Raw genomic sequence first — 27,106 nt, 5'->3', positions numbered from 1 at the left:
TTGTTCATTTATTTAAACGGCAATAGATGGTCCATACATTTTGGTAAGTTTTTGGACTTGAACCTGAAACAAACAATAAAATCTAATTTAACAAATAAATTTGAACAACGATCATTCTTGCTGTAATTTACTTTGACTCATGAAAATACGGTGACTGACTTTAGTTTTAGTAAAATAAATTTTTGTGTACAAATGTCTGTTTGAAATAATATTATTAATTTAGCTCACAGTGTTGTTGTATAATGAGTGTGGTCCATTCGCCGTGCACATCAGCATACACATGTGAAATGAAAGGCAAATATTGATACCGTATCACCTAACTGAGATAAGAGAACTTTATTCACAGTATCTTCTGATGAAAACGAATACTATGTACTCGGTACGTGGTGCACGTACACTTTCGTCGGCGTACAATTAAAAAAGGATTACGGTCGGTTTTCACATTTACATTATTAAAACGCGGAATAAATCAATAGTTTAGTGGATGACGTGGTCCAACAGGTCTTCCGGTGGTGAATGCAAGCGCGCGGTTAAAATGTCGCCGCACTAGTATTGTGGATCTTTTGGCGACGGCACGAACAGATGATGGACGATGGAGATGCTGCAGATGCACGGACCTGATCATCCTACCACGCGGTCCTGCCGGAACGGTCGCTCGACGCCACATGTTCAACTGAAGGTAGGGTGCAAATGTATCTAACAAGATTTTTCGAACCGCAATTCAATATATTGGTATAATTATTTCTTTAGTTTTACAGAAGTGATTCGTTAATAAGTTTCAATTAAAGTTGCCCATAAGCTAAAGTAAATTCGATCATTAATAGTATACGATGTTATTTTTACTCTAAATTGTTTAGTTTTTATTTTCTTTTCTGGTGGTTTATAAACGCACATATATATTTTTTTCTATACTTATTTCTATTTTTATCCCTTTGTTTACTTTCTAGTTTCCATTTATCTATTAATTTTTTTCTATAGTTAACATTAAATTTTCAAACCATTTTTTTAAAATTTGCAAAGGAATAGTAATTAAAATTTTATAATTACCTTTATTGTTTATTTATTTATTTATAATATTTGAAAAAAAATCCTGAAACAGTTACTTATCTAATCTATTTTCCTGTTTTATGGTATTTATTTTTGTTAACAATTCTTTTTCCGGTATGATTTAAACAAAACCAAAATTAACATAAACGATAATAATTTTAAGTTTACTATTTTAAATTTGTACTTTCCACTTTTAGAATAAAACATTAAAACTCCTAATTTCATTACTTAAACATACACGTTTAAATAACAATTTTTAATATTCATTATTAATTTAAACTTGTTAGTCTCTAATTAAATTTTAATTGTTTTCTAATTAAAATATGCTACAAAAGAATTTCAAACAATTCAACTTGATAAACATTGACGTGAACAATAGTTCAAACAAATCTTTTATTATTTTTTTAATGTTTATACAGACAGATAAGAAAAAATACTTTTAGTAATTTCCATTCATTTTACTATATCGCTATAAAATCACATTATATTTTTTTTATCTAAAACAGATAAATCAAGAAAATGACCGATAAACATAAACTAAAAATATTTCCTAATGTTGTGATTTGAAATTTTTCCTTATCGTGTTACATGACTAAGATTTTCATTGAAAAGAATTACTCAGTTGTATGTTATCACAAAACCGCAACTCACAATAACAATTACAGAAGGTCTTTTCGCATGCTACAAAATTATTAGTGCTACGAATAATGGATTTCAGTTTTAATTAGACGATAAGAGCGAAACGATTCGTGTTTTATGTGTTTCATCGTAAAATGTTATTTTTACAAGCATCATTTTTTTAAATTCGTAACTTATAATAAAATTAGCAACGTTGAAATCATTTTATGAATAATTTATGTGAACTAGATATTTTTTATTATTGATCCAATGAGTAAACTGTTACATTTGAATGTCGAAATTTTATTAATGTAATTAGCGAAACTACAAATAAATTGTTCCGGTTAAACCATTCTCACAACTTTACCAAACTTTAATTGAAATGAATTTGTAACTGTTTTCATATATTGTTGTGTTACTAATCAAATTAAACTGGAATAAAGTCCACACGATTTTATGTAAAATATTTACAATTTAGAACACAAATAATGAGATATTATCGTCTCCACCCTTTTTGCAAGTAGGTTCGAGTTTATTTTACATACTTAACTATTTATACTCTGTAAATTCTCAAACTTTATCGATATCATAGAAAATATAAAATTTTATGGCGCTTGCAATTTACGATTAATAAAAAGTTTAATTATATACTATACTTGACAAATTACTCTTGATTAAATTCGAAGAGTAAACTTGAACGAAAATAAACAGCATCTCATACAGACTAGTTTTTTGTTAAATGAAATTAAAATTAACTGTAAGAAATTTTGAGATTTTTCAGTAATTGTTTTTATCGTCTATTTATAATACTACTATAAAAAAGTATATTACAAATTTCTATTTTTAAATTAAACACTATCAATTTAATGTTAGAAAAATAATGTGCTTTATTCATTCATAATCATTTCAATGATTAATTAAAAATTTTAATGTCCTATTCTAAAAATAGCAAATAGATATTGCTAAAAATTGTTTCTATACGTTTAATTTCCACATCACTTATTCTAATTTATTTTATTTAGATTTGTTTTAAATTATTATAAACAAAATTTAAAATTATTTATTTAACAATACACGATTATTTTTAAATAATCCTATTCCAAATATAAAATTTCACTAACAACAAAACAAAATGCGAAACGAAAGACACATATTTGATTATATGATGTGACGACATTGACAATTGTTTATCTTTAGGTAGTGATAAGATAAAGATAAGCGTGATCGCGACGCAAAACTGATTGTACAGTTGAAACGGGGGTGGGAAAAATTGTACGTGAATTTAAAACGAAGCGATTCGAACTCAAGCACGTTTCGCTGCCAAAGCAACAACGACAAAATAAAATAAAGGAATGAAAAAATTGCATCGATTCGTCTCATATTTATATTTCGATTTGTTAATGTTATTTTTAACGTTGGGTTTTGTTCGTTTTAATTCATCTAACTCAATATTCTTGGGAAACGAAGCTGCTTACTTTAAATTAAAAATCTGTTCAAAAACAAAAAACATTGTTTTATTATTAATAAATTTATATAGCTTATTTTACCTGTGATATTTTGTAGGAATATCTAGTTTTATCACATTAACATTAAATGAATTGCTCATACTTCTATAACCACTCATCCAAAAATGCCTTTGAAATAAGGTATAATAAGACCAATTTTTTGATTAAAACATATAGTTAATGTTGTGTTCATTTGGTATACGTTAGTCTTAAAATTTACATATATATTAATAAGTAACCACAATTTGATAATTTCTTCATTAATAATAGTAATAACTTGAAAATAAACTTTATAAACGTAACTTTATAAAAAAGTACGAAAATGAAACAATGTCATATTATTATTCTGATGCTGAAATATATAAATTTTTAAATAGAAGAAAAATCCATTTTATTTAATCATTATTTTTTTAATCTCTTTATAAACTGTAATAAATTAATATTATGTTTAAACAAAAATATAGATTCTTTATCAAACAGACGAGACTATTTTAAGAAATGCAATTTGTTGATTTTCTTATTCAAGGGCGTCGTAAAATCTCTAACTCGCATTTCAAAATAATTTCCCGCACAGTTGCACCGATTTAACGACGTGTCTCGCGTTGCAAAATTCGTATCGGTTAATGTTCGATTTTTATGAGTTTATGGTATTAGGTACAGTCTAAACATGTCAATAGAATTAGCAAAGGAATTCATCGCCTTTTTTGTATTATTTTCGAGATTATTACGGACTCCCGTGTTATCTTTTAATAAAATATAATAAAGTTTTTTAATGAGCATTTTATCAGTTAACAAACAACTTCATTACCTGTTAAAATTAATTTCTTAACAAAGTTATATAAGTTACCCCGAGCACAATAAAATTAATGATGATTTAATTAATTAAATTCTTTGGAAATAATTGTGTTTAAATTATGGTGCATGCGCATATATGTATATTTGAAAGTTATTTTTTTTTTTGTAAACACTAATAATTGTAATCTTTTGCTTACATTTTACCCAATTCCAATTAGAAGAAACAACGCAATGATATAAATTTGTTGGGAAGCAAACTCATTAAAACGTTATAAAATTTTATGTTTATTTGTCTCCACTAAAAATTTAATATTTATCTCGTGAAATCTCAGAATAAAATTCTCAGAAGTTTATATATGATATTACAAAGCTCGTTTCTCTTTCAAATGTTGCTTATATTGATTTTCTGTTGCAGATTTTCCACGTAAGCTTTATGAAAAAGGTAAGGAAAAATACAGGTCTATAAACAAGTACGACAGCCCATTATGTATTATTAACTTTAATTGGAAGACAAATCGATCAACTCGATTAATAAAATATGTTCATTTAAATTCAAATTTGTGAATATGTGCAATTTTTATTTGTTCCAGGAATATTAATACAGAAAATAGTATACTTCGGTAATACAATTTTAATACCAGTTTGATTCAATACTAAATACTAACAGTGTAACTATTAAAAAGAAACATATTTAAAACAAAGAAAATACTTTTAATAATAAGAATGTATATTAATGCATATTTAATAAGTTTCGATTATTTTAATATGATTCGCTGTCACTGATCCTATTATTACAGAAAGGCTACTTAACATTAATAAATTATTTACTATTTGATATTTATTAATATTTTCTTAAGGAGGGATATATTGTGTTTAAATATAATTTTAATATACATTAATATATTATCCCGATGTGTATTAAAATTTTATAATATATAATAATTTAATATGAATAATAATCGTTGCTATTTTTAGTTATTTATAATTTCTTACAAATTAAAATCTGCAAGAAAAAATACTGTTACAAAGCAAGATAAAAACATGGAAAACCTGGATGCAGGATTAAAATTTGAACTAAATAAATTAGAACAAAATTAATACATATTAATATGTAATGTTGCAATTGCACAAATTTAAACAATGAACGAAAGATAACGCATAATTAATCATGGTGATACTGATAGAACAGGTATTGAGAATGAGTAACAATAAGTAATTTAAAAATTGTTGAGTCAGGAAATGCGATAATCGATTTATTTATATTTGAATTGGTATTATTGATCGAAGAAGAATCCGATTTAGATTAGGGAACGGATGTATTACTCGTTCGTGTTTAGAATTGTTCGGTTTGAATTACTATCCGATTCTGCGTATGTGTGAAGATAATAGGTAATAAACTGAGTACAAGGTGCAAGAGGATGAACGTTAATAAACACGTTGTAATTTCCTGGATATTAAAAACAGGGACAGTAAAAAATTTAAAAAAATATATAAAAGAGTAACAAACGAGCGAGAGTAAATAGGAATTTCATTACGACTTAATTGAAAAATTAGTTCCCATATTAAGCTACTTTTAATTACAACTCGTATGTCAAATTAAAAGATATTAAATAATATTTCCTGGAATAGAAATATTAAATAAAATTTTAAACGTGAAATACATCAAAAACAAAATACGTATTTTAATTTAAAAACACTTGAAATTAAATGAAATATTTTTCATGTAGTTTTTCACATTTTTAATTTAATAAAAGATTAATTATAAAATGTACATATTTTGTTTATTATCTTTCGGCTTTCGGGTAAAACAATTGATTTTTATATATTATATTTCTTAATTTCTTTGAAAAAAATTAAATTTTAAAATATTTTAGCTTTTATAAACTGAATTGAATGAATTATCTTTGTATCTGCAATAAAAATATAAACTTCTTACATTTCTTATAATTATTAAATATATAAAAAAACTTTTAATCAATAATAATAATTTTAAAATATTAAATTTTTTATTTTTTTATTATTGACATTCAGAATTTTACATATGAGTGTTATGTTAATATAAACATGAATTATCTATTAAACAATAGAATTATGTTACATTTTTTAACTTTATTATATTTTTTAATATTATTTATTACCTTAGAGAAAAGATGAATTTTAAAATATTAATATTAATTTTTAATATTTTATATTTTGTTTATTTGGCAATTTGACAATTTTGTATTTATAGAATTATATTCAAAAGTATGTTTTAAACACTAATAAAAATTGTTTAATAAAAAAACATTTTTTAAATTATATTATTATATTATTGAATTTTAAAATATCCAAATTTGTATTTTGTTTATTATATAATTGTAATTCAAACATATACAAAGTTTTTTGAAATCTTATTTTTTAACCATTAAAATTATTGAATAAATACTGTTTTCTTGTTTTGTTTTTAATAATCTACCATGGCCATAAACTTAAATTATACAAAACATTTATTTTTGTTAATTTTAAATTCACTGCTTAGTACGATTTATGAGTAAAGTAAAATTGTCTGTTTAGAATATAATTTTCTTAAATTTTTTTAAAAATAATTTTCTAACAAAAAAAATGAATTTTAAAGTTTTTATTATTTTGTTATTTAAGCATTTATATGTACTGTGATATGTTTTAAACTTAAACAAAAATGATTGAATAAATAAAATTGAAATTTGTGAATTCTTAATTAAATAATAAATTATTATTAAATAACTGTGTTTTTAACCTTAAAAAATTCTTATAAAAATATATTACAATTTAGTTACAGTTTACTATCTAATAGTAATTTAAACATTTATTTATATATATATATATATATATATATATATATATATATATATATATATATATATATATATATAAGATTATATAAAACATACAAAACTATACAATAAAGGCATGAAACATATATCCAATACATTTCACAACTAATTAAACGGTTCATAAAAGGATACAAGTCAAAGGAATATAAAAACGAAAATGTTTCCACCTCTTCACCTGACCCATTAACAAATCCGAAACTCCGGCGCCCCACTTGAGCTCAAGTGCATCCGCTATGCGCATCGTGATGCACCTGGGCGCGTGGCAACCGTTGTCGTTCACTTCGGCCGGTAGCTTCATGTCGTTCAGTTGTCCGGAACTCGCGATGTCGACTCACACGATGTCCACCCGCTCGATGACCGCCAAGGGGCGCGCCCTTAGACGCGTCTACGTTAAATGGAAACGGGGCGACGGCCGACCACTGCGCTTCCGTGAGATCGTCAACGATCTCGAGGCCGTCCAAATTTTAAACCTCGAACGGTACGTTGGTGATGGTGATAGTGGCATGATCACAGATGTTGAAGACAATTCGGACGGTAGCGGAACATCCAGTACAAGTCCGGGGACCGTTCAATCGGAAGACGAAATTGTCGACTTGATGATGGAGGAGGAACAGATAGAACGGCTCATGGAAACGCCGTTTGGGGACCGGTACGAATTTGTGGATATTGTAGAAAGCGATAACACTTCGACTATCACCACACTTTTTCCTGCACAAAAACGAAGACTAACAAGATACAGACACAGAGCCCATAAAAGATGTAATAATAAATGTAACTCAGGCCCGCTGGTAATTAAACTTTATGCCTCGTCCAAGCAACGGAACATCCTTCATTTGGATCTGACAGAGATTGTCGATGTGCTCATGAAAGAATTCGCGAAATTGTTGCTGCCAGACCAGGTGAACCGCATTTGGGAGCTGTTGAAACCAGGTTGCAAAATGAAAGCACGAAATACACATACTCCCGGTAAATGGGTGACCATAGCATCTACATCAACTGAGGTACCAGATGAAGAATACATCCTTGATTATCCTATACAATTACAAGAGACGCAATACAGTTCGTCTCATGAAGCCAACGATCCGGAAGAATCATCTGGAAGTCTTTCTTGGGATCCGGAGCATTGTATGAAAATATTGGCGTACAGATTGTTTGGATCCAAGTGCAAACCAGGCATCCAGGATGATTTCTTAATGAACATTGATTTGGAAGAAACGACAGATGAAGAAGATTGTCCTAGAACACGATACGAGCTGAATTTAACCAACGAGTATAGACAGAACGGTGATACCACAGAACAGGATGGAGTTTCAATTCGCAGATTGAAGTTGTTGTGGAGAAATGAAATAAATTCCTTGATCGATATGTTAGCCGACTGGCGTTTGAGAAAGGTGGCTTGGTACGTAGCTTACGAAGGATCCGGTGCGGATCAAATGATAAATGATAATGTTGAAGATCGACAAGAAAACATGAAGAGTATTTTAATAAACTCGCTCAATTCTATAAATATGGGCAGCGAGGCTAAGTCAAATTTAGATATCGAACTACAGGAAACTACAAACTTATTATGTGAACTTGAAGACAGCGAAAACTCGGTTGCAGATGTGTCATTAAAATTTGTAAACGAGCATGAAGATTCATTTCCTTCCACCACTGTAAAATCAAAAAACGAAATAGTTATAAAAAAGAATGAACTTAAATTCTGCAATAAAGGTATGTGCAAAAAAATTATGAAAAATAAAAATAAAGCTGTTATGGAAATCGTAGAAAACAAATTAAATGAAATCTCCAGCGTATCTAACGTCGAAAAATTGTTGATCTCCTGGCCCTCAACATTGATAAATAATTCTGTCACAACAAAAAATAAAGAAGTGGATGAAATTGTGAAGGACCGGATAAAAGATCTTGTTATTGAAAAGTGTGTTCAATCTACAAACCAAATAAAAGTACCTGAAAATAAAGCTGATGAAAATTATAATGCTATTGTCGGAGATTCCCAGTTCCCAACTGACAGTGACTCAGTGAACAAAATAAAAACTGAATGGGAAAAGTCTACAGATGCTGTAATTGCTGATTTGGAAGAAGCTATTGTAAAATCTTATGGATGTACCAATATAAACAACGATGACAAAACTATTTCTGTGCAAACGTTAATAAATGATACTAATATATCAGGTGAAGACACGTTGATGACCGATCTAGATATAGCTATTTCGGGACCTGTAGTTGCGATGTGTGATGAAAAAATACAAGAAGTTAGAAAAAGTAACAACAAATTTTGTACAAAAAAATTTATACAACATATTGTAAGACCTAAAAGGACAATTGAAGAGAATGCCATATTCTTGCACAAAATGAATGCTAAACTCATGACGGCTATAGAAGTGTCCAACAAAAAACATCAAATAATCGAACTTTCTGGTGAAGATAATATTCCAAATAATCCACATGTCACACAAAATTCTACAGAAAAAAATAATAGAAAAGCACTTGATGTACTTGGAACTTCTGGAAGTTCAATGAAGCAAGACAAATCATTTGAATTTTTCGAAGAGATGCCATCAAATCACGGAAATCTTTCAGTGGGGGTAAATTATGATGAACATCCGTCGGAAATAGTATATAATTTACCAGTTGATAACAGTATAGCTGGAATCTTACAAGAAATGTCTTTAAGATCAGTTAAACGTCCGGAAGATAATCCGAAAAGAAGAAAATCTGCGTTGCCGAATAGGAAAAGAGTTTGTAAAACTTCAACATATGTTAAAAAAGAAGATAAGGAAGATGGTGACAGAACATCTCAGCAAAGCATGGGTGTCAAAGGAAAAAGAAGAGGACGTAAAAGGAAGCGTAAGTTTTTAAAATTTAATACAATTACTTGTATCTGTATTGTGAATATATGTTTAAGAGTTATCACACTTTTTTCCGTTGTACCAATGCAGATTTTCCATCAAACTAACGATTATTATTCATTTTAAAATTTAAAACAATAGAACAATTAACATGTAAACAAACGTGCTGATCACAAAGCATTTTCCAAAACGAATAAAATCAGTTCTGACAAATTTATCGTTTGTATTTTACCATCCAACAATTCTTCCATTGTTACTTCTAATTGCGTATTGGGTTTAGCCATGCAATGCGTGTATCAGCCCCGAGTTTTGAGGGTCTTCTTGAAAAAAATCGACGGAGACCATCTCTTGACAAACGCAGAAGCCCAACAAGATCCGAATTTAATCAAAGTGTTAAACATGGACCAAACCGTCCGAATTAAACAGGAAAAACTCGATGAAATTCCTGCCGCACTCTTCAATTACAATGTTAAACACTTCGACAGGGATAAGACGAAAGTGGTGCTCCGGAGATGTCCCGAAACGGTCATCGATTTGACACTAAAATCGCATCACATCGAAGAGATTATGCAGACCGATTTCTGCGACAAGTACGAGTTTATTCGATACTCTCCGCTACCGGAAACCATCGAAGAACCGAACAGAGATGCGGAGGCAAAACCGGAGTTAATCCGGAAACCCGCTTGCATTTTGGATGGCATGAAAAAAGGGACGAAGTCAATAAATACGTTGCGGAGGAAATACGCGCGAGAAATCAGAGCGTTTACCTGGTCGCAAAAGTCGCAGATCGATGGGAAAAGTAACGAGGACGAGATAGAAACAGATAAACAGCATCGCGACGTGCGGGATCAAGTAATTAATAAAACTGTTCCTGTTCCAGGTACGTTTTTTTAACTTTTTATATGATTTGTAAATTTGTGCATGTACCAACACTATGCACTTACATAAATGAATGGGAGTGTTTGGCTCCTTTTGAAATTGAATATTTTAATTAGGCATTTGGGCAATTAGTATTACAGTTTTTTACTCCCATAAAATTGCACAACAATTTATTATTAGTGCATTTGAATTGATCTTGTTTGCGACTGTTTATGAAAATTATTAATTTAAGTATCTCATTGTTGTTGAATAAAGAATGATTTTAAAATAATGTATATATCTATCAGTAATTTATAGATGACGCGTTGATTTCAATAATACTGTTGTTCATTAATTGTTACAAATATCTTAAACATAATGAAATTCCAAAAACCAAAAAATAATTAAAATCACACAAAAAATAGTTTAAAAATATTAAAGTATTATAATTTAAAATGGAAATTGTATATTTTTATTTACTTCTATTTATCTTATTGACTAATTTATTTGTTATTTTTGACTGTGATTTATTTAGAAAACTATATCAGCTTCAAGAAATCGGAATCACCTCTATAAACATATCTTGTGATAATAAACCATATTAAACCGATAACATCTGATAAGAGATATTTATTACAGAATTTAGTCTGAATTATACTAAAAGTAAAGCACATAACCAGTCCTTTATCAAGCGCCTGTTGATGAAGGATAGAATTAAATATTTTCATTTTTACGCTTTTCATTTACAAATGACCTTGTTTCTGGTAAGTCATGAATGAAAATGTACCTAATAAGGGCTGTTGTACTTCCCGTAATCATTACTGATGGTTAATTACAATTCAATACAATTATTTTAGGTTCTAGACGCTCAAAAATGTCGGAGAACGGAGACGAAATCTTGCATTACAAAAAACGCATAATACAAATGCACGAGAACCCGATTAACAGGGACGAAAACTCAAATCTGGACGGTGCGGAGGCGAGAGGTAAAAGGGATGACGACGAAGAAACCGGCGGCGGAAAAAATAAGAGGAAAGAGAGCGATAGTGAAGATTGGGAATCTCAGAGACAGGACAAAAGCGGTGAGCATCAACCTAAGCGGCGAAAAAACGCTAGGAATCTTGCGTTCAGTCACGAGAAACTGGAACTGTACAAACTTGGGGAAAGTAGTAAGTATATAATTAATTTTTAGACTATTTTTGGCTCAACTATTCACAGTCATTATGTTTTCAAACATGGTGGTTTTACCTTTGACTTCTTGAATGGTTACTAGGTTCTTTTATCGACTTAAAGTATGGCAAAATGTATTAACTCGGATACCGATTATAATTATCGTTAAATATTGTTATCTTATCAGATGTTAACATTATTATATATAAAAAATAAAATGTAATCGTAACACCTATTTAAACATACCTGATAAGATTGTATTATTTACAACTGATATTTACTTACTTTATATTTAATTTAATCTTTATCAGGGGCAGTAATCTATTATGATAATTAAATACTAATCTTTTTTTCTTAAATTGTTGTAATCATTATTATTGACCTAGTTTAAACTCTTCTTTATATGAAATAACAATTTTATTGATAATTTTATTTTTAGGAAACTCGACTACCCTATGTAAAACTAAAGAGGGTTATCGTGCCTCTCAAGAAAAAATTTTAAGATCTACAAGCCAGACTGGACCAGAACCTCGTGTAACTACTCAGCAACTTACTGATTCAATATTATTGTCTTTAGGCGTGGATAAAACGAAAGATCAGGAATCTGAAGAAACTAACAATTTAACTGAAAATCTCGTTAGAAGATTAAGCCGCGAAAATTCTATTGACAACAGTATACAAACTACTGTAATAAGAAAAGAGTGTTCACTTATAAACAGTGCGGAAATCACTAATAAAGTGGAACCAATAATAGCACCTATAAACCAAACAAATACTGAAAAAGTACTACAAGAAACCAACTCAAATACGACTATTAAACCACTTTCTCCGGAAACCAAAAGTCACTTGCCCCCAAGAAAACCGTCTTTCGGAATGGAGGCAATATTGGAAGACGTGCGACAGACGTCTTTCCCTCTCAAACATACCGCGACAATCACACACATTCCCAGCAACAATCTCAATGAGATAGAAGATAGATTCATCGATCATAACGAAAGACAAGGGTTGAAGGTGACGCGTGTGACGTACAGGCCTCCATCGCCAAAATTTTTCGGTCAACCTGAGGTCAATTATCCCCCCTCTGCCAGTCAGTGTTCCGCAATGGATTTGACGTTGCCTGTAAAAGAGCCGGTATTAAATAAAACAAAGAAAACCGAAAGACAGGACACCAGGGTTGTGGAAGAAAAGATTCGCAAGGTGCAAGAGCTCGAAAGTGGAACACGCATAAGAGTTAGCAAATCGTTGTTGAATCGGCCGGTACCAGTTACCCCTGTTTCAACTCAATACCTACCGCCGAACCACAGAAACGTGGTATCACCAAAACACCAACAACCGCTGTTATGGTGTGGACAGAACGAGGTAGCGCAACGTAACAGAATATCCCCACGCGAAGCTATGATACCGCCTAACTCTTACGTGCTACCTATGCAAAATTATCCTCCGGAGCCGTCCAGATTTAGCTTTCACCCGGACGCGACGGGCATAGGCGTTCCGTCGTGGCACGGCTTCCCATCGCCAGAGATCTCACCCAGTTACCTCCCCCAAAGAGATCTATTCCTGAACGTGCGTCCCGAAAGCGAACCGGCCGTGTTCTATGGCCGGCCTGAGCAGACGGTCAAACGACAGCGAGGCCGACCGAAGGGGGCGGTCAAGAAAAAAAAGCCGGAGGTCCAGTCGGTGATCATGAGTCCGCCGCAAACGCCGAACGGCCTTAGACATCCGGCGTTTTCGCCATTCCATTTGCCCGTACAACGTCCGCTCGAAATCAACAACAACACCCACCCAGGTACAATTAATCAATGTTTAACCAGTTCGAATGATTCGTTTTGCGAAAGCGACGAGAAATCTAGCCCGAATTCACATTCTAGGACTGTACCATCGATATCTGCCGCTCATGTTAATCGAATGAAGACCATGTTCTGCGGCTCGAAACACTTGGACGCGACCCTCGAACGCGTCAACGAACAAGTGTTCATGTTCTTTTCGAAGCACTTCAACAACGCTTGCACCGATTCGTTTTTGAAGCAGTTAATTGCCAAGTGCAACTCGATTTTTAAATCCTTGATATTACATCTCATCAACATGCAGTCGAACTCAAACAACACCTCCTTCGTCGGTACTTTAAACATTTCCACCCTCAAGTCGGATATTAACACTAGCTTGTCGAATGTCAAACGCAACTGCGAACTAGATATTAACTACTTAGCTAAAAACTTTCACATAGAACTATTGAACGTTAAAAAAATGGATGGACTGGATCTTATATCGCACGAACCGTTCATAACAGCGGTGGTGGATCATTTAGGTAATCACATACAGACTAAATTCTCACATGAAGTCGACTTCCTATCATTTAAAATGTTCGAAATTATGGTGGTGAAGCCGCCGAAAAACACTCCACCACATTCACCACAAAGCAACACCTCACCAATTACAGTTCGAAGCACGGATAGCTTGAAAAACCCATCCCCCATTTGTATTTCCGAAAGGAGCAATGACGGCAGCGAACTTGCCGAGACTCACAAACCTACCGACAGTGGTTACGAAGGTATGTTCTTGTTCTTCACGCAATGACAGAATGTTTGTTAACAAATTTATAACGTTGCAGGAAGTGTTGGTAAGCCCCTAGACGAAGAAAATAGTCAGATCACCATAATCGAAGATTCACAAGACACCTCGCACAATTCAGTCGCGTCAGATAAGTCAGGGCTCAAAGAAAGAATGATAGAGGATATATCTGAGGATGAAGTGGCAACAACACCACTGAAACCTCCAGAAACGTTCCCGTTCCTGCGTTCAGACTCAAGACTATCAGTGGAGTCCATAAGCAGCAGTAGCGACGCGGGGGCGGCGAGCAAACCGCAGAAGGTGGTGAATGTGGAAAAGCCTTACAGTAAACGGATACCAAAAGGTAAGCTTTGCTACATCCGCGAACAACACTATTTCATCCGATACTTCGACGAGGCACAGATCCATTTGTTCATCGAGAATTTGAAAAAATCCGATCAGAGTTACAATGTGAAGGATATTTACAAGCAGTGTTACAAAAACGGAATCAGGCCTGAACATGTTGAGAACGTGCAGAATCAAATGTTTAAAACGGGGAAAGAAATCATTAAGGTACCGCCCGACTGTGAGTTCAGTGACAAGGACATTCTGGCCAAACCAGACGAGTATGTGACTGAATACAATATGGTGCACAAGTACGTGCCCGAAGATTTTTTTTGGTATTATAAATTCGTGACTGGATATCAGATTTATAGGGGCAACATTCCAATTTCATTTCAGACTTTTCTGACCATGCACAACACCAACGGTTTAAAGGTGTTGTTCAACAATTATATAAACAATCTCGAACAGAAATATAGAGAAACGACGACGAATAATGTTAGTTCTTGAGATTTTACGTTTTTGCGTTGATGGAGGTTTAAGAATTGAATTGCACTGTTAGTTTTAAGTTTATTGAATCTAGTTAAGTACTTTGAATTAGTGTCATATGTGTTTTGTCTAGTTGAATACTACGATTAAAACTTGTTCACGTGTAAAATATAAATGTATACGTATTTTAGAAAATGTATTATAAAACGTTTGTTTTTTACTTTTCTAATAAAAAATCTTTTCTGGTAAATGGTTTTCTTGTAACCTTGTGTTGTGAATTACATGTTACCAGTCTCGAATCATTTGTCAGACTTGAAATTTTGTTAGTTATTTTGAGCCACGGTCAAACAAACATAATATTATTATAAATAAATATAGTGGTTCAAAATGGCATTAAAATTATTGAACATCCTACAGAAATATTTTTATGATGAATAAAACATATATTATATAATATATATTATTTTTGTTACAAGACTAATTAATTATAAGAGTTGTATTATCTAGATTCAAAATGGCGCCATCTCAAGAATATTCTGTGTTTTATACTGTGACAATAATTATGTTTTCCTTTATATAATAATTATTTATTACACGTATTAGATAAGATTAAACATGTTTTTAATAAAACAAATAAATAATTAATCAGGCCAATATATTATCACATTTAGATAAGTCAGATTTTGTCAATAATTTATATTCGATAAACAAGGTAAAATAAATTTTTTAAAATGTGTTCTTACTAAGTAATTTTAGGATTTATACTAAATTGTGATTCATATTTGTAAGTCATTTTTAATTGCCTGATTTGTTTTAAATGGTCGATCAGTTCAAATAAATTAAAATTTAGTTTATTTAAATGTATTTTGTACATTTATTTAATTGTTGTTTCTGCAGTTTATATACTATAAAATGTTAAAAGTCAAAAATATGTATTAATGGGAGTTTCAGTCTGCAAATAAAATCTTACAAAACGTAAATATGTTTTTACTATATCCCAAGTTGGTAAGTGGTAGATAATATCAATATAAATATTATCATATATTAGTTATTTTTAAGTTCTCCAAAATAAAAGTATATAGTGTATAAACATTCCTTTATTATTTAGTTTACTTAAAATATCTGAATTTTAACATTGTAATTATATTAGACAAATTAAAAAAAAAATAAAAAATAAAACATTGTCAACTTTTACAATTTAGACTTTGCTGCCAGTTTATCAACAAAAACGTGAGATTCGGTATAAAAAGGATCAGTTTCCTTCTTCACCCTTTCTAACCATTTTTCAAGAATTGGGTATTTGGCCCTGGGATCATATCCAGCCATACCTTAAAATAAAAAAGGATAGAGAAATATTTTAACAAATCTGTATAAAAGAAACGTACGAGTCTGTTCGATTTCCGTGGCGGCAAAAATATCAGCCACTGAAATTTTGTCGCCTGTTATATATTTTTTATCATTAGCTAACCATAAAGTCTCCATATCCTTGAGAGAATTTTCCATATTTTTCTTCAACCTTTTTACACGACTTTCCGTTGGTGGAGCCCCAGTCATCATTGGTTCAACTACCTATGAAATTAAAATTATACAGTGTATTATAATTAGAAGAAAATTAGAAAGGTTTTGTACTGTTCTGAGAAAATATAATGCGCAATTTGCCCTGGTGTTCAAATGTTGCCATTCTAGGTATTCGTCGACTTTTGCTCTTTCTTTTATGTCTCTCGGATACCAGTGGTCTGCGATTTTTCGAGTTTCCGCCAAATATCGGATAATTGCCACGCTGAAAAAAACATTTAAAAAATTTTCTTTCATCTTAAAAATAAACATCAGTAATTCAATTTTCTATAGATGATCTATTATTATTAAGAATTCCTAATTGTTTAAATATTTTCCAAACTGTTTGGCTAAAAATATTTGTATCTTTGAATAAAAAATACACCAGTAATTGTAGCTACCAATAAACATATGTTAAACGACGAAGCACACCAATAAAAATATAAAACCAATCATTACGAGTCATTTTAAAAGATCCATGTCCGGTTGGTTAAAAAAAATTTAAATATATAAATAGAAAACAAATCAATGTAACTAATTTAGTTAAAACAAAAATTGAAAAGTTAATAACAACCCTCCCTCGTAAAACTGACCTTTCGGATAACCTGAAATTTCCGTCATGTATAAAGGGCACTTTTCCGAATTTGCTGTACTTTTCCTTGAACTCCTCGGTAAGATGTTCTCCTGTAACAAAGTGTCAATCACCTGTTGAACATTCAATGTATAAACAATACCTTTTCTTAACGCAACCGGAACAGCTTCGAATGGAATGTTGTTGATTTTTAGGAAGATGTAAAGTGTTCTGGAGGGTTGCGACAATAAGTCGTAAAACAATTTTAAAGTCATCTCGTCAAGTTAACCGTGCAACACTTATGCTTTGTTGACCCTGGTAAAGGTTCAAAGAGCATTAAGTTGGCACTATTGTATTTTTAGCAGGATTAATCTTATCGTGTTTTATAATGCAACACGAAAACAATTCGCATTTTTTATGTAACCTGGTCTGATGACAGGGAATAAAATGTTGGGTAAAACCGGTCTGATTGTCTGTTCCAACCCCAATAAAATAGGTAAGATTTTATCCACTGTTAAAAACAACGTCAAAAACACTCTGTATATACAATTGTTGTCCGCTTTGGGCGAACCTTTGGGTAGTTTTTATCCCAACGTTTTCAACACCTGGCCCAAATTTAGTCAAACTGTTTTTGGAATTTATTCACAGGTAAGCATGATAATCAGTTGATTAAATTTTTGTTAATTAGCATAATTATTTTAGGCTGCCACACATTGCAAAGACTTGGATGTGAGGGTTTTATTATCTGGCTTAAAGTACAACATTTCTACTATACAAACACACTATCCGGTTGATCTGATCATCTTCGACAAACCGTACAGTAAACCAGATATAGACAATTTTATTAGTAAAAGAATCAGTAACTTCTCCAAAAATGGTAACATATTAACTGTTGATGCTGGTGAATTGGAACCAGCCAAACTTACAGGTACAGACAATGATCAAGTGTTTAAACATACTGTTTTGGGTGGCACTTTCGATAGGTTGCATTTGGCTCACAAAGTTTTACTTAGTGAGGCTATATTAAGGGCCAAAGAGACTATTACTGTTGGTGTTACTGAAGAAAACATGATAAAAAGTGAGTTTGGCACAAATTATTTAAAATTTTAAATAATTTAAATGTTGTTTTTAGCAAAGACATTATGGGAACTGATTCAGCCAATAGATATAAGGATAGAAAACGTGGTGAATTTTCTGAAAGACGTTTGTCCAGAACTCCAGTATAATGTAGTTCCTATTTCTGATCCATTCGGACCTGCAATAACTGACCCTACAATGGAATTAATTGTTGTTAGTGCAGAAACTTTAAGAGGAGGCCTAAAAATTAATGAAAGTATAATAGTAACAACAATTGTAATATTTTATTAATTCACATTTGTATCATTCCAGTTAGAAAAGAAAAAAATCTGCCAGAGCTTGTTGTAAAACCTATCGAACTGGTAGATGAACCAAACCCAAACCCTGTAGAAGAATCTAAAATCAGTTCAAGTACACAAAGAATGAGACTTTTAGGCACACTCTTAAACCCAATACAACTGAAAAACATTCCCAAATCACCTTACATTATTGGACTTACAGGCGGAATTGCAAGTGGCAAATCCAACGTTGCAAATGAATTGAGTGAACTGGGCGCGGAGATAATTAATTGCGATATTGTAGCTCATCAAGTTTACAAACGGGGGAAGCCATGCTACGAACAACTAATCGAACATTTCGGTGAGAAAATAGTAGGAACTGATGGTGAAATCGACCGCAAAGTTCTCGGTCCGATCGTATTTCAGGATGCTGTACGATTTGTTTGTTGTTAGAAAATATTTTAAATTGACTATAAATTTATTGTAGAAACAATTGGAGGCTTTGAATTCGATTGTCTGGCCCGGAATTGAGGAGGAGGTGAAGGAAATCATTCGGAAGTCTGACAAGAAAGTTATTGTTATTGAAGCAGCTGTCTTATTGATGGCTGGTTGGGAAAGAATCTGCCATGAAGTAAATTGAACTTAACTCAATATAATTGATAATTTTAACTTGTTTTTTGTTTAGGTTTGGACAACTGTTGTGCCCAGGACGGAAGCTATAGAACGGCTAAAAAATAGGAACAATTTAACGGAAGAACAAGCAAACAACCGTATTGATTCACAGCCGTGCAATTCGAAGTATGTTCAGAGTTCGAATGTCGTTTTTTGTTCACTATGGACGAAGGAATATACTAAACAACAAGTTACACGTGCTTGGCAGTTACTGGAACAAAGAATTAAACATTTATGATGTTTAAATTTTTAGATTTTTATGTAAATATGTGCACATGAGATGTTTTTAAAAGATCATTGTTGTCTAAGTCAAATCGGGGCATTTAAACAAGTTCTAAGGAACATTTTGTAGATATATTGGAAATATATGTTTTTTACTTTTGTTGTATTGTCTCATTAACCAAAAAATTATTAAAATATAAAAAAATAATCATATTTAAATCTAGGGTGAGTCCAGTATTCTGCGTGAGTGTGGAATATACATTTATATTAAATAGTTTTATCGTTTAGCTTAAACTTACTTTTTTTAAGGACACTACTCTCTAGTGTCCCTCCTTTCTTAAGATTGCGTTAAACTAATTTTGCTCTGTATCAACACAATTTCAAGTGACTCTTTAAAAAAAGATCGTCGCCCGGAAATTTTAACTACTTAGCATTGTTTAGAGGCGACAAACTTGTAGTTTCGAAAAATTTTAAAATTTTTTTAAATAAAAAGACAAATGTGGCAACACTTCAAATTATTTTAAATTGCTAATTTTGTAATTTATTTTAGTTTAACCGAATTTTATCATCAAAAAAAACATCTTGTGTTAACAATTTTAGAAAAAAATCAGTAAATATATATTTATCAATTAAAACGTCATATGTGGCAACACTGCAAATTATTTCAAATTGACAATTTTGTAATTTATTTTAGTTTAACCGAATTTTATCAATAAAAAAGACCTCTTGTGTCAATAATTTTAGAAAACAAGGAGTAAATATATATTTTATTGTACAAGGTAAACATGTTTTTTTATGCAGTGCTATAGAAATAAAAATCCCTGCTCATCCTTTCCTAACCTAACTTCGGGTACGGTCTGTTTAGTTTTTTGATAGGTCGGCTCGCTGCGCAATGTCTCAGCAAGAGAAGCCGTTGAAAACATCGAAAATGCTGCGAGCCAAGGCCCAGGAGTTCCTGGCTAACATGCAGCGAACCGAATGTCTGCAGGAAATCGTCGGACACTTCCAGTCTGGAAATGACACTGTTTCCTGTTTACTTACTTTGGAAATGCTGTTCACTGCTTTGCTGAAGGACAGGATTATGCATATAGAGTTCGTGCCGTTTAAAACCGTTGAAGGATACAGTGATCAACAGTACAATGATTGGATCAGAAGCAACTATGAGGGCTGTTTTAGCAAGATTGTAGAGTGTATTGGACATGAATCTACTAAGGTACAAGTGCAAGGTAAATATTTTAATTATTTTATTATATTGGTCATTTTTTAATGAGGATTTTATAGCTTTGTCTAGTGCTATGAACATTTTATCATATGAAGGAAGATATCCATTGGAAACTAAAGGCAACTTTGAACAATATGTACCACTGCAAAAACTCAAACACATTTTAATGGAAATCATATCAACCAAACAGAACAAGAGTCAAATTATCAATAAGTATACAGAGTATTTAATGTATGATGATATATTATTTTTTACTTGGAAGGTTTTGCCTTCTCTTACGGCCAAAACAAATCCCAAGGACATATACATGGTAAACTATTTGATGCTATTAGAAAAGCTTCAAGTCACTAGAAACCCAGAAACGAAAATTCTGTGTGCTATAAACAATGGTAAGTTTTTTTTACTAAACTATTAAGCTGGCAACAGAAAGTCAGTATAAACCAAAATATTATATTGAGATTAATTGATACATATTTATTGCTAATTTAACTGTGTTTTCCAGATGAATTTTTCACATTTGACGAGGGTCAGACAAAAAAAGCCTTGAACAAGATCTGGCAATGCATAATGCGATGGGAACACACGCCTCAAACACATAAGCAACTGTTGATAGTGCTTTTGGAAACCCTACTGCCGCATTTAGAGAAACCTTTACTATTGACCGACTTTCTGATGGATTCGTTGGATATCGGTGGGCCGGTCAGCCTTCTGGCTCTACAGGGAATATTTACAATGATCCAAGTGCATAATCTCGATTACCCGAATATTTTCGCAAAACTATACTCGATGTTCGAACCCGAAATTTTCCATACAAAATACAAAGCGCGTTTGTTTTATTTATCCGATTTGTTTCTTAGTTCTACTCATCTCCCAGAGAATTTAGTTGCAGCTTTCGCTAAACGATTGGCCAGATTGGCTTTAATCGCTCCATCCGAGGACGTGATCATTATTTGTCATTTTATAGGAAATTTAATTCTCAGGTAAGACAAGTAGCGGAGCAACCACAATGAGCGTTATGATAGTAATTGTTAATTTTAGACACCCTGGATTGAAATGCTTGCTGAACAGCACAAACCTCGATCCGGCCAGTACCGATCCTTACATAATGGAGGAAAGAGATCCGTTGAAGTCTAACGCGATCAACAGTTCTCTGTGGGAAATCCAAAGCTTGCAACAACACTATCAACCGTCAGTTGCAACGGCCGCCCGTTTCATAAACTCGCCCCTGCCCAGCGTCGAATGGGATTTGAGCCAAGTGTTAGACAAAAACGCCGACGACATTTTCGACAAAGAGGTTAAGAAACATAGCAAATTGATCGTGTTGCAATTCGAAAAGCCAAACGGACCGGCGCTTGCCAAAGGCGAAAAACTTATGCAGTTTTGGGACTTTTAGTTTGGGAGCTGTGACATTCCGACGGTTTGCGTAGCGATGTTTATGCACATTGATTTTAATTATCGTGTATTTAACCAAAATGTAAACCTTTGGTTGTTTTTTATGTTATTTTTTACTGGACAGTGATATTTATGCCTGAGGTATGACTATACTAAAGGGTTTTCCAATGTGAGATAATCTTGATGTATTATCGTGTTCTCCTATCAAGAATTTCACCGTTTGTACTCGTATTGGGAACCGTATATTTGCTGTGTTATTTTATATGGATAATCCTAGGATAGATATGTTAATGTTTAATACACTTTTATGTTAATAAATTGTTGCTTTTTGTAAACCAGCGTTTTATTTAATAATAAAATAAAAGTAAAATTTACCGTTTTGTTTTTATTAGGAAGATCTTTACAATTATAATCGGTGTTTTAACGAGTTAAACTCATTTACGGCTTAATAAATTTAATACAGTAAAATTATACAATACTTTAATATTGGCATCAAATGTCTAAAACCTAGAATTAAAATGTAATGTGTTTTATTCTCAATACAAAATAATACATTCAGCAATAACATTTGATTGTTTTTGGTTATTCAACTTATACCTATATACATTCACATCAATTAATTAGTGAGAAATTGTTACAAACAGCTTTTAGCTCAAAATAACAAAAATATAACACATAAAAAAATAGTTAAGCACACCAAGAACTAAAAACTAAATGTAGTTTCCCACTAACAGGAACGTTGTAAGATGAGAAAATTAACAAAAAATAATTTTATATATGCTCTAATTCCTTCAGATGAATTTATAAATAGAATAAAAAATTCTTAATAAAATTTATTTAAACACTTTTAAATTGTTTTGTACAAAAGAGTCTTGCTTGAGCTGCTTATTTCAAGCTGGTAGTTGTAATTTCTTTCCATGGAGAACTGAAACAAATATAAACACATTAAAATATGTAAATTTTATAAGTGTGTACATAATATAGTTTGAATTGTTGTGTTTGTGCAAATAGAAACAGTTTATTACAAAAATGGAAAAACATATTTCAAAAATACTTTAAAATAAATTTGACTATTTAAATTTATTTATTAATATTCAAGTGCTTTGATGAGATGTATATAAATTATATCTAAACTTACATGGCACAATCAATTTTAATTATTTTCACATTAACAAATGTATATATAATGACTATTTTATCAATTTAAATAACGACACCTTATGGAATTTTAATGTCTTATTTGTCAATTATTTATGAATAAATAATAATAATAATAAATATTTGTTGTTAATTGTTAACAAAAGTAAAAAAGTAATACAAACCTTTGGTGACATACAAATAGAAGAAGTCACAATATAACACAGTCTGCACAACTCCGGCAACGATCGCGATCAAATCATAGTGGCTTTCGGTTGCATAGCGATAGATCCAATTCAAAATGTATAAAGCCCTGTATGATCCAAGGGCAAACAAATAATGTGAGGTGATACTTTCTGCCTCACCAGTTTTACTGACCATAAACAACTGTGGCAAAATTGCCACCGATTCCAGATAAATACTGAATGTCCACAAAATCTAAAAAATATTTATTAAAACAAATACTTATGACCAGTGTAAGAGTTACCTCTAAAACACTGAATTCATTGTTGATCAACAGTGCTAATAGAAAAGCAGGTCCAACCAAAAACTCAATCCTGAACGTGTCGTGATTGTGGTCGTAGGTTGCTTTAAATTTTATGTAAATGAGATAGATTGTAGCATAGGAGGTAACCAGAAACACAAACTTCATGAATGTGTTATAAGCTGATAGGTATGAGGTAAAGAGATCCAAATACCGCGTCGTATATACCAGGGCGAAAAGGATTTGACTTTTGCCGGATATTCCTGAAATGAAATACATCAATGTGATAGAACTTGTCAGGTTAATTGTAGGTAGTGTTATTGACGTGGAAGGTTAAGTTTATCGTGGCGGATTGTATGAGAAGAATTTAAAACAAACATAGGAACAATCGCTGGGCGTTGACGAAACAAAAAGGGCTTGTGTGGGGAAAAACTGGGTCGGCAAACCTTAAATAATGAACATAAAATATGAACCCGGTAAAGGGAAGTTTGAACTAAATTAACACTTACCCGCACACGATCTGGAACGCCATATTTTCTGCAGGAGTATGATGATAGCAACCAAATGGGATAAGTCCCCGGTAAGTCGGAAAATGTTCATTTTCTCTTCCTTTTACTAAGTTTACTATCAACACCCGATATTCAGACGTGACGTGGCTCTATTCCATCGTTCGTCTACAGATGGCGGTCGCGTATCACAAACAACGGACTGCCAACACAAAATCGTAAATCACGTATTCAAATGGTCTAAAAATAAATGTGATGATTTTAATTCGTTTACCGCATCTGGATGCCTAATACTATTTAGTAGTATGTATGTCAATAATTAGGACAACTTAAATAGAATTAATGTACTTGTTTTCAAATTTATTTTACAAATAATGTAACGTATATTAATTGTAAATATTTGATAATTAAATGTCATATTAGAAAATAAATTATAACATTATTATTTACAATGTAATTAAATAAGTAATTATATCATTTAAAAAGTTTACTTGTTCTAACCATTAGAATTATGCGAAAAATATTTTCTTCTAATGATTCTCTTTTATTTAATAATGTTTACTCTTTATATAATTTGTAATAATAAAAAAGTTTTTAAATAATTTCATGAAAATTATTTTAAATTGTTCAACTAATTGTCCCTACTTAATCGAACCGTAATACAATTATACTTATACTTTTTTTATAACAATATACAAATATTTTTAAAAAAATAGTTTTAATTTTAGTCATAATATTAGGTAATTTTGAAATAAAAGAAATAAACGTTAATTATATTGTTTCTAATTAATCTACGGCACAATGTAAAGATACCATAAGATTTTAAATTCGAAATACTTACAAATATATCAATAAATATCCTCTTTCATATTTTTCATATCAAATAGCAGCTCATTACAATCCCATAGAGATGCACAAACAGATCCAGGTCTTTCAGAAATAGGCACAACTAAGAAAAGCGCATTCCATATTCGTAGATCACATTCACAGTGACGAAAATCATATTAATCTGATATAGTAAGGGACCCAGAAGGTTCGTCGTGATCATGAGTATGTGGAAACAGTGATCCATGGCCATTCTGATAACGACGAAATTCACTTAGCAACGACGAAAATCCTAGGTCAGAAAAAAAAAGAACCCAATATTTTCAGAAGAATCGTCAAGTAGTCATGGGGATATGCAAACCGAAACAGTTTACATTTCTAATAACGACGAAATACATATTCACATCGACGAGAATCATCAGCACATCATAATCTGATACAGAAATGGATCCAGACATTTCTGTATCAGATTCATCAAGCAACAAGGAGGATATGCTAACCGTAAGCGATGGCGGATCTGATAACGACGAAATGGACATTTGTGATGAGGACATAAATTCAAAATCTGACACTGAAATGGATCCAGCCCTTCCAGAAAACTGGGACAGTCAAAATAAGGATGTGGAATCTGTAAGTGATAAGGATTCTTATAAAGGAGAAAATAATCATAACATAAATTATGAGGAACTGGCCTCAATTACTCCAACTACTCTACAAAAGCCGCGTCGCATTAAACAGAAGATAGTATTATTACACGGTCAACGCTTCACTTTATTTGACGAATCCGATACAGATGAGCCAGAGAGTCAAAAAGAAGACGTGAAATACCAGGCCAATAACGAAGTCCACACTGACAAGGATGAGATTGGTAACAAAGGAGACTTGGCTAAGACGACAGATTCTGATCATGACCAAGTCTACGTTATTAGTGACGAATCTGATACAGAAATGGAAGAGTCTCTGAGTCAAAAAGGAGACGTGAAATACCAGGTCAATAACGAAGTCCACACTGACAAAGATGAGATTGATAACCAAGGAGACTTGTCTAAGACAACAGATTCTGATCATGACCAAGTCTACGTTATTAGTGACGAATCTGATATAGAAATGGAGCCTCCAAAAGAGTCTGTGAGTCAAATAGAAGGCGTAACATACCAGACCAATAACGAAATCCACTTTGGCCAGTATGAAACTGGTAAAGATAAAAAAAACTCGATGTCTAAAACTTTTTTTAACCATGACCAAGTTTATATTATTAGTGACGAATCTGATACAGAAATGGAAGAGTCTCTGAGTCAAAAAGAAAACGTGAAATACCAGGCCAATAACGAAGTCCACACTGACAAAGATGAGATTGATAACAAAGGAGACTTGCCTAAGGCAACAGATTCTGATCATGACCAAGTCTACGTTATTAGTGATGAATCTGATATGGAAATGGGACCTCCAAAAGAGTCTGTGAATCAAATAGAAGGCGTAACATACCAGACCAATAACGAAATCGTCTTTGGCCAGTATGAAATTGCTAAGATTAAATCAAAGCCGATGCTGGAAAGCTTTGGTTTTAAACAAGGCCAAATTTATATTGTTAGTGATGAATCTGATACTGAAATGGACCCTTCAAAACAGTCTGCGAGTCATTTAGAAGACGTGAAATCTAAGACCGATAACGTCCACACTGACAAGCATGAAAGTGATAACGAATGTAAACGAGACAAGCGTAAACAACGTTTAGATTTTACTGTTCCACTTGATCCGATATTGAAGATACCTATTAAACATCCGCTAAGAAGCTCCGTATGCAATCATGTGTTTGAGCGCCATTCAATTAAGAACCACATTAAAATCATGAAGCTCAAAAATAAACCAGCGTGGTGCCCATACATTGGATGTCAGACACAATTCTCTTCAAAGAGGGATTTGGTCAAAGATAGAAAATTAAAGAAGAAAATCGCCAAGTATACGGCTCAGTTAGAAAAACATTAGGTATTTCGTTGTATTTTACTATTAAGCTGGTGAAGCTTTATAATTTTTGAAATAAAAAAATTACACTTCTTCAATGATTATTCTTGCTCGTTAAGAAAATTTTAT

At 31.9% G+C, this 27,106-nt stretch overlaps 6 protein-coding genes across 8 annotated transcripts; 4 read left to right on the top strand and 2 right to left on the bottom strand.

Moving 5' to 3' along the window:
• Positions 1–421: 421 nt before the first annotated feature.
• LOC109598238 (uncharacterized) lies at positions 422–16,044 on the top strand. Of its 2 annotated transcripts, none has more exons than XM_020014108.2 (5): positions 422–679; positions 4,381–4,407; positions 11,385–11,696; positions 12,137–14,245; positions 14,306–16,044. In XM_020014108.2, exons 3-5 carry the CDS (start codon positions 11,402–11,404, stop codon positions 15,094–15,096), a joined length of 3,195 nt encoding a protein of 1,064 aa, XP_019869667.2. In that variant the 5' UTR covers positions 422–679; positions 4,381–4,407; positions 11,385–11,401; the 3' UTR covers positions 15,097–16,044. The 2 variants fall into 2 exon arrangements, with proteins under 2 accessions (XP_019869667.2, XP_049817400.1); XM_049961443.1 differs by lacking the exons at positions 422–679; positions 4,381–4,407 and adding exons at positions 9,512–9,667; positions 9,950–10,549.
• A 116-nt stretch (positions 16,045–16,160) lies between these two features.
• Positions 16,161–17,504, bottom strand: LOC109598239 (glutathione S-transferase theta-1). Its single transcript, XM_020014109.2, has 5 exons — positions 17,364–17,504; positions 17,223–17,313; positions 16,705–16,855; positions 16,461–16,644; positions 16,161–16,403 (listed from the first exon to the last, which is right to left on the bottom strand). The coding sequence occupies exons 1-5, from the start codon at positions 17,473–17,475 to the stop codon at positions 16,267–16,269; spliced, it is 675 nt and encodes a 224-aa protein (XP_019869668.1). The 5' UTR covers positions 17,476–17,504; the 3' UTR covers positions 16,161–16,266.
• A 128-nt stretch (positions 17,505–17,632) lies between these two features.
• LOC109598236 (bifunctional coenzyme A synthase) lies at positions 17,633–19,609 on the top strand. Its single transcript, XM_049961444.1, has 6 exons — positions 17,633–17,848; positions 17,903–18,278; positions 18,333–18,533; positions 18,590–18,987; positions 19,043–19,186; positions 19,241–19,609. The coding sequence occupies exons 1-6, from the start codon at positions 17,633–17,635 to the stop codon at positions 19,463–19,465; spliced, it is 1,560 nt and encodes a 519-aa protein (XP_049817401.1). The 3' UTR covers positions 19,466–19,609.
• Positions 19,610–20,150: 541 nt separating this feature from the next.
• LOC109598237 (nucleolar complex protein 4 homolog A) lies at positions 20,151–22,398 on the top strand. The gene is made up of 5 exons (XM_020014106.2): positions 20,151–20,228; positions 20,315–20,675; positions 20,731–21,060; positions 21,174–21,651; positions 21,710–22,398. Exons 2-5 carry the CDS (start codon positions 20,342–20,344, stop codon positions 22,062–22,064), a joined length of 1,497 nt encoding a protein of 498 aa, XP_019869665.1. The 5' UTR covers positions 20,151–20,228; positions 20,315–20,341; the 3' UTR covers positions 22,065–22,398.
• Positions 22,399–22,428: 30 nt separating this feature from the next.
• On the bottom strand, positions 22,429–24,356 carry LOC109598235 (ER lumen protein-retaining receptor). Its single transcript, XM_020014104.2, has 4 exons — positions 24,194–24,356; positions 23,688–23,947; positions 23,386–23,638; positions 22,429–22,988 (listed from the first exon to the last, which is right to left on the bottom strand). Exons 1-4 carry the CDS (start codon positions 24,282–24,284, stop codon positions 22,954–22,956), a joined length of 639 nt encoding a protein of 212 aa, XP_019869663.1. The 5' UTR covers positions 24,285–24,356; the 3' UTR covers positions 22,429–22,953.
• A 952-nt stretch (positions 24,357–25,308) lies between these two features.
• LOC109598225 (protein starmaker-like) lies at positions 25,309–27,070 on the top strand. 2 transcript variants are annotated; one of them, XM_020014083.2, is made up of 2 exons: positions 25,309–25,645; positions 25,700–27,070. In XM_020014083.2, the coding sequence occupies exons 1-2, from the start codon at positions 25,460–25,462 to the stop codon at positions 26,999–27,001; spliced, it is 1,488 nt and encodes a 495-aa protein (XP_019869642.2). In that variant the 5' UTR covers positions 25,309–25,459; the 3' UTR covers positions 27,002–27,070. The 2 variants fall into 2 exon arrangements, with proteins under 2 accessions (XP_019869642.2, XP_049817403.1); XM_049961446.1 differs by having other exon boundaries at positions 25,311–26,005; positions 26,336–27,070.
• The last annotated feature ends 36 nt before the right edge of the window (positions 27,071–27,106 follow it).

The sequence above is a fragment of the Aethina tumida genome, chromosome 1 (assembly GCF_024364675.1).
Source record: "Aethina tumida isolate Nest 87 chromosome 1, icAetTumi1.1, whole genome shotgun sequence".
Lineage (NCBI taxonomy): Eukaryota > Metazoa > Arthropoda > Insecta > Coleoptera > Nitidulidae > Aethina > Aethina tumida.
The sequence above is the reverse complement of the archived record's forward strand: the minus strand, read 5'-3'. Positions and strand labels throughout refer to the sequence as shown.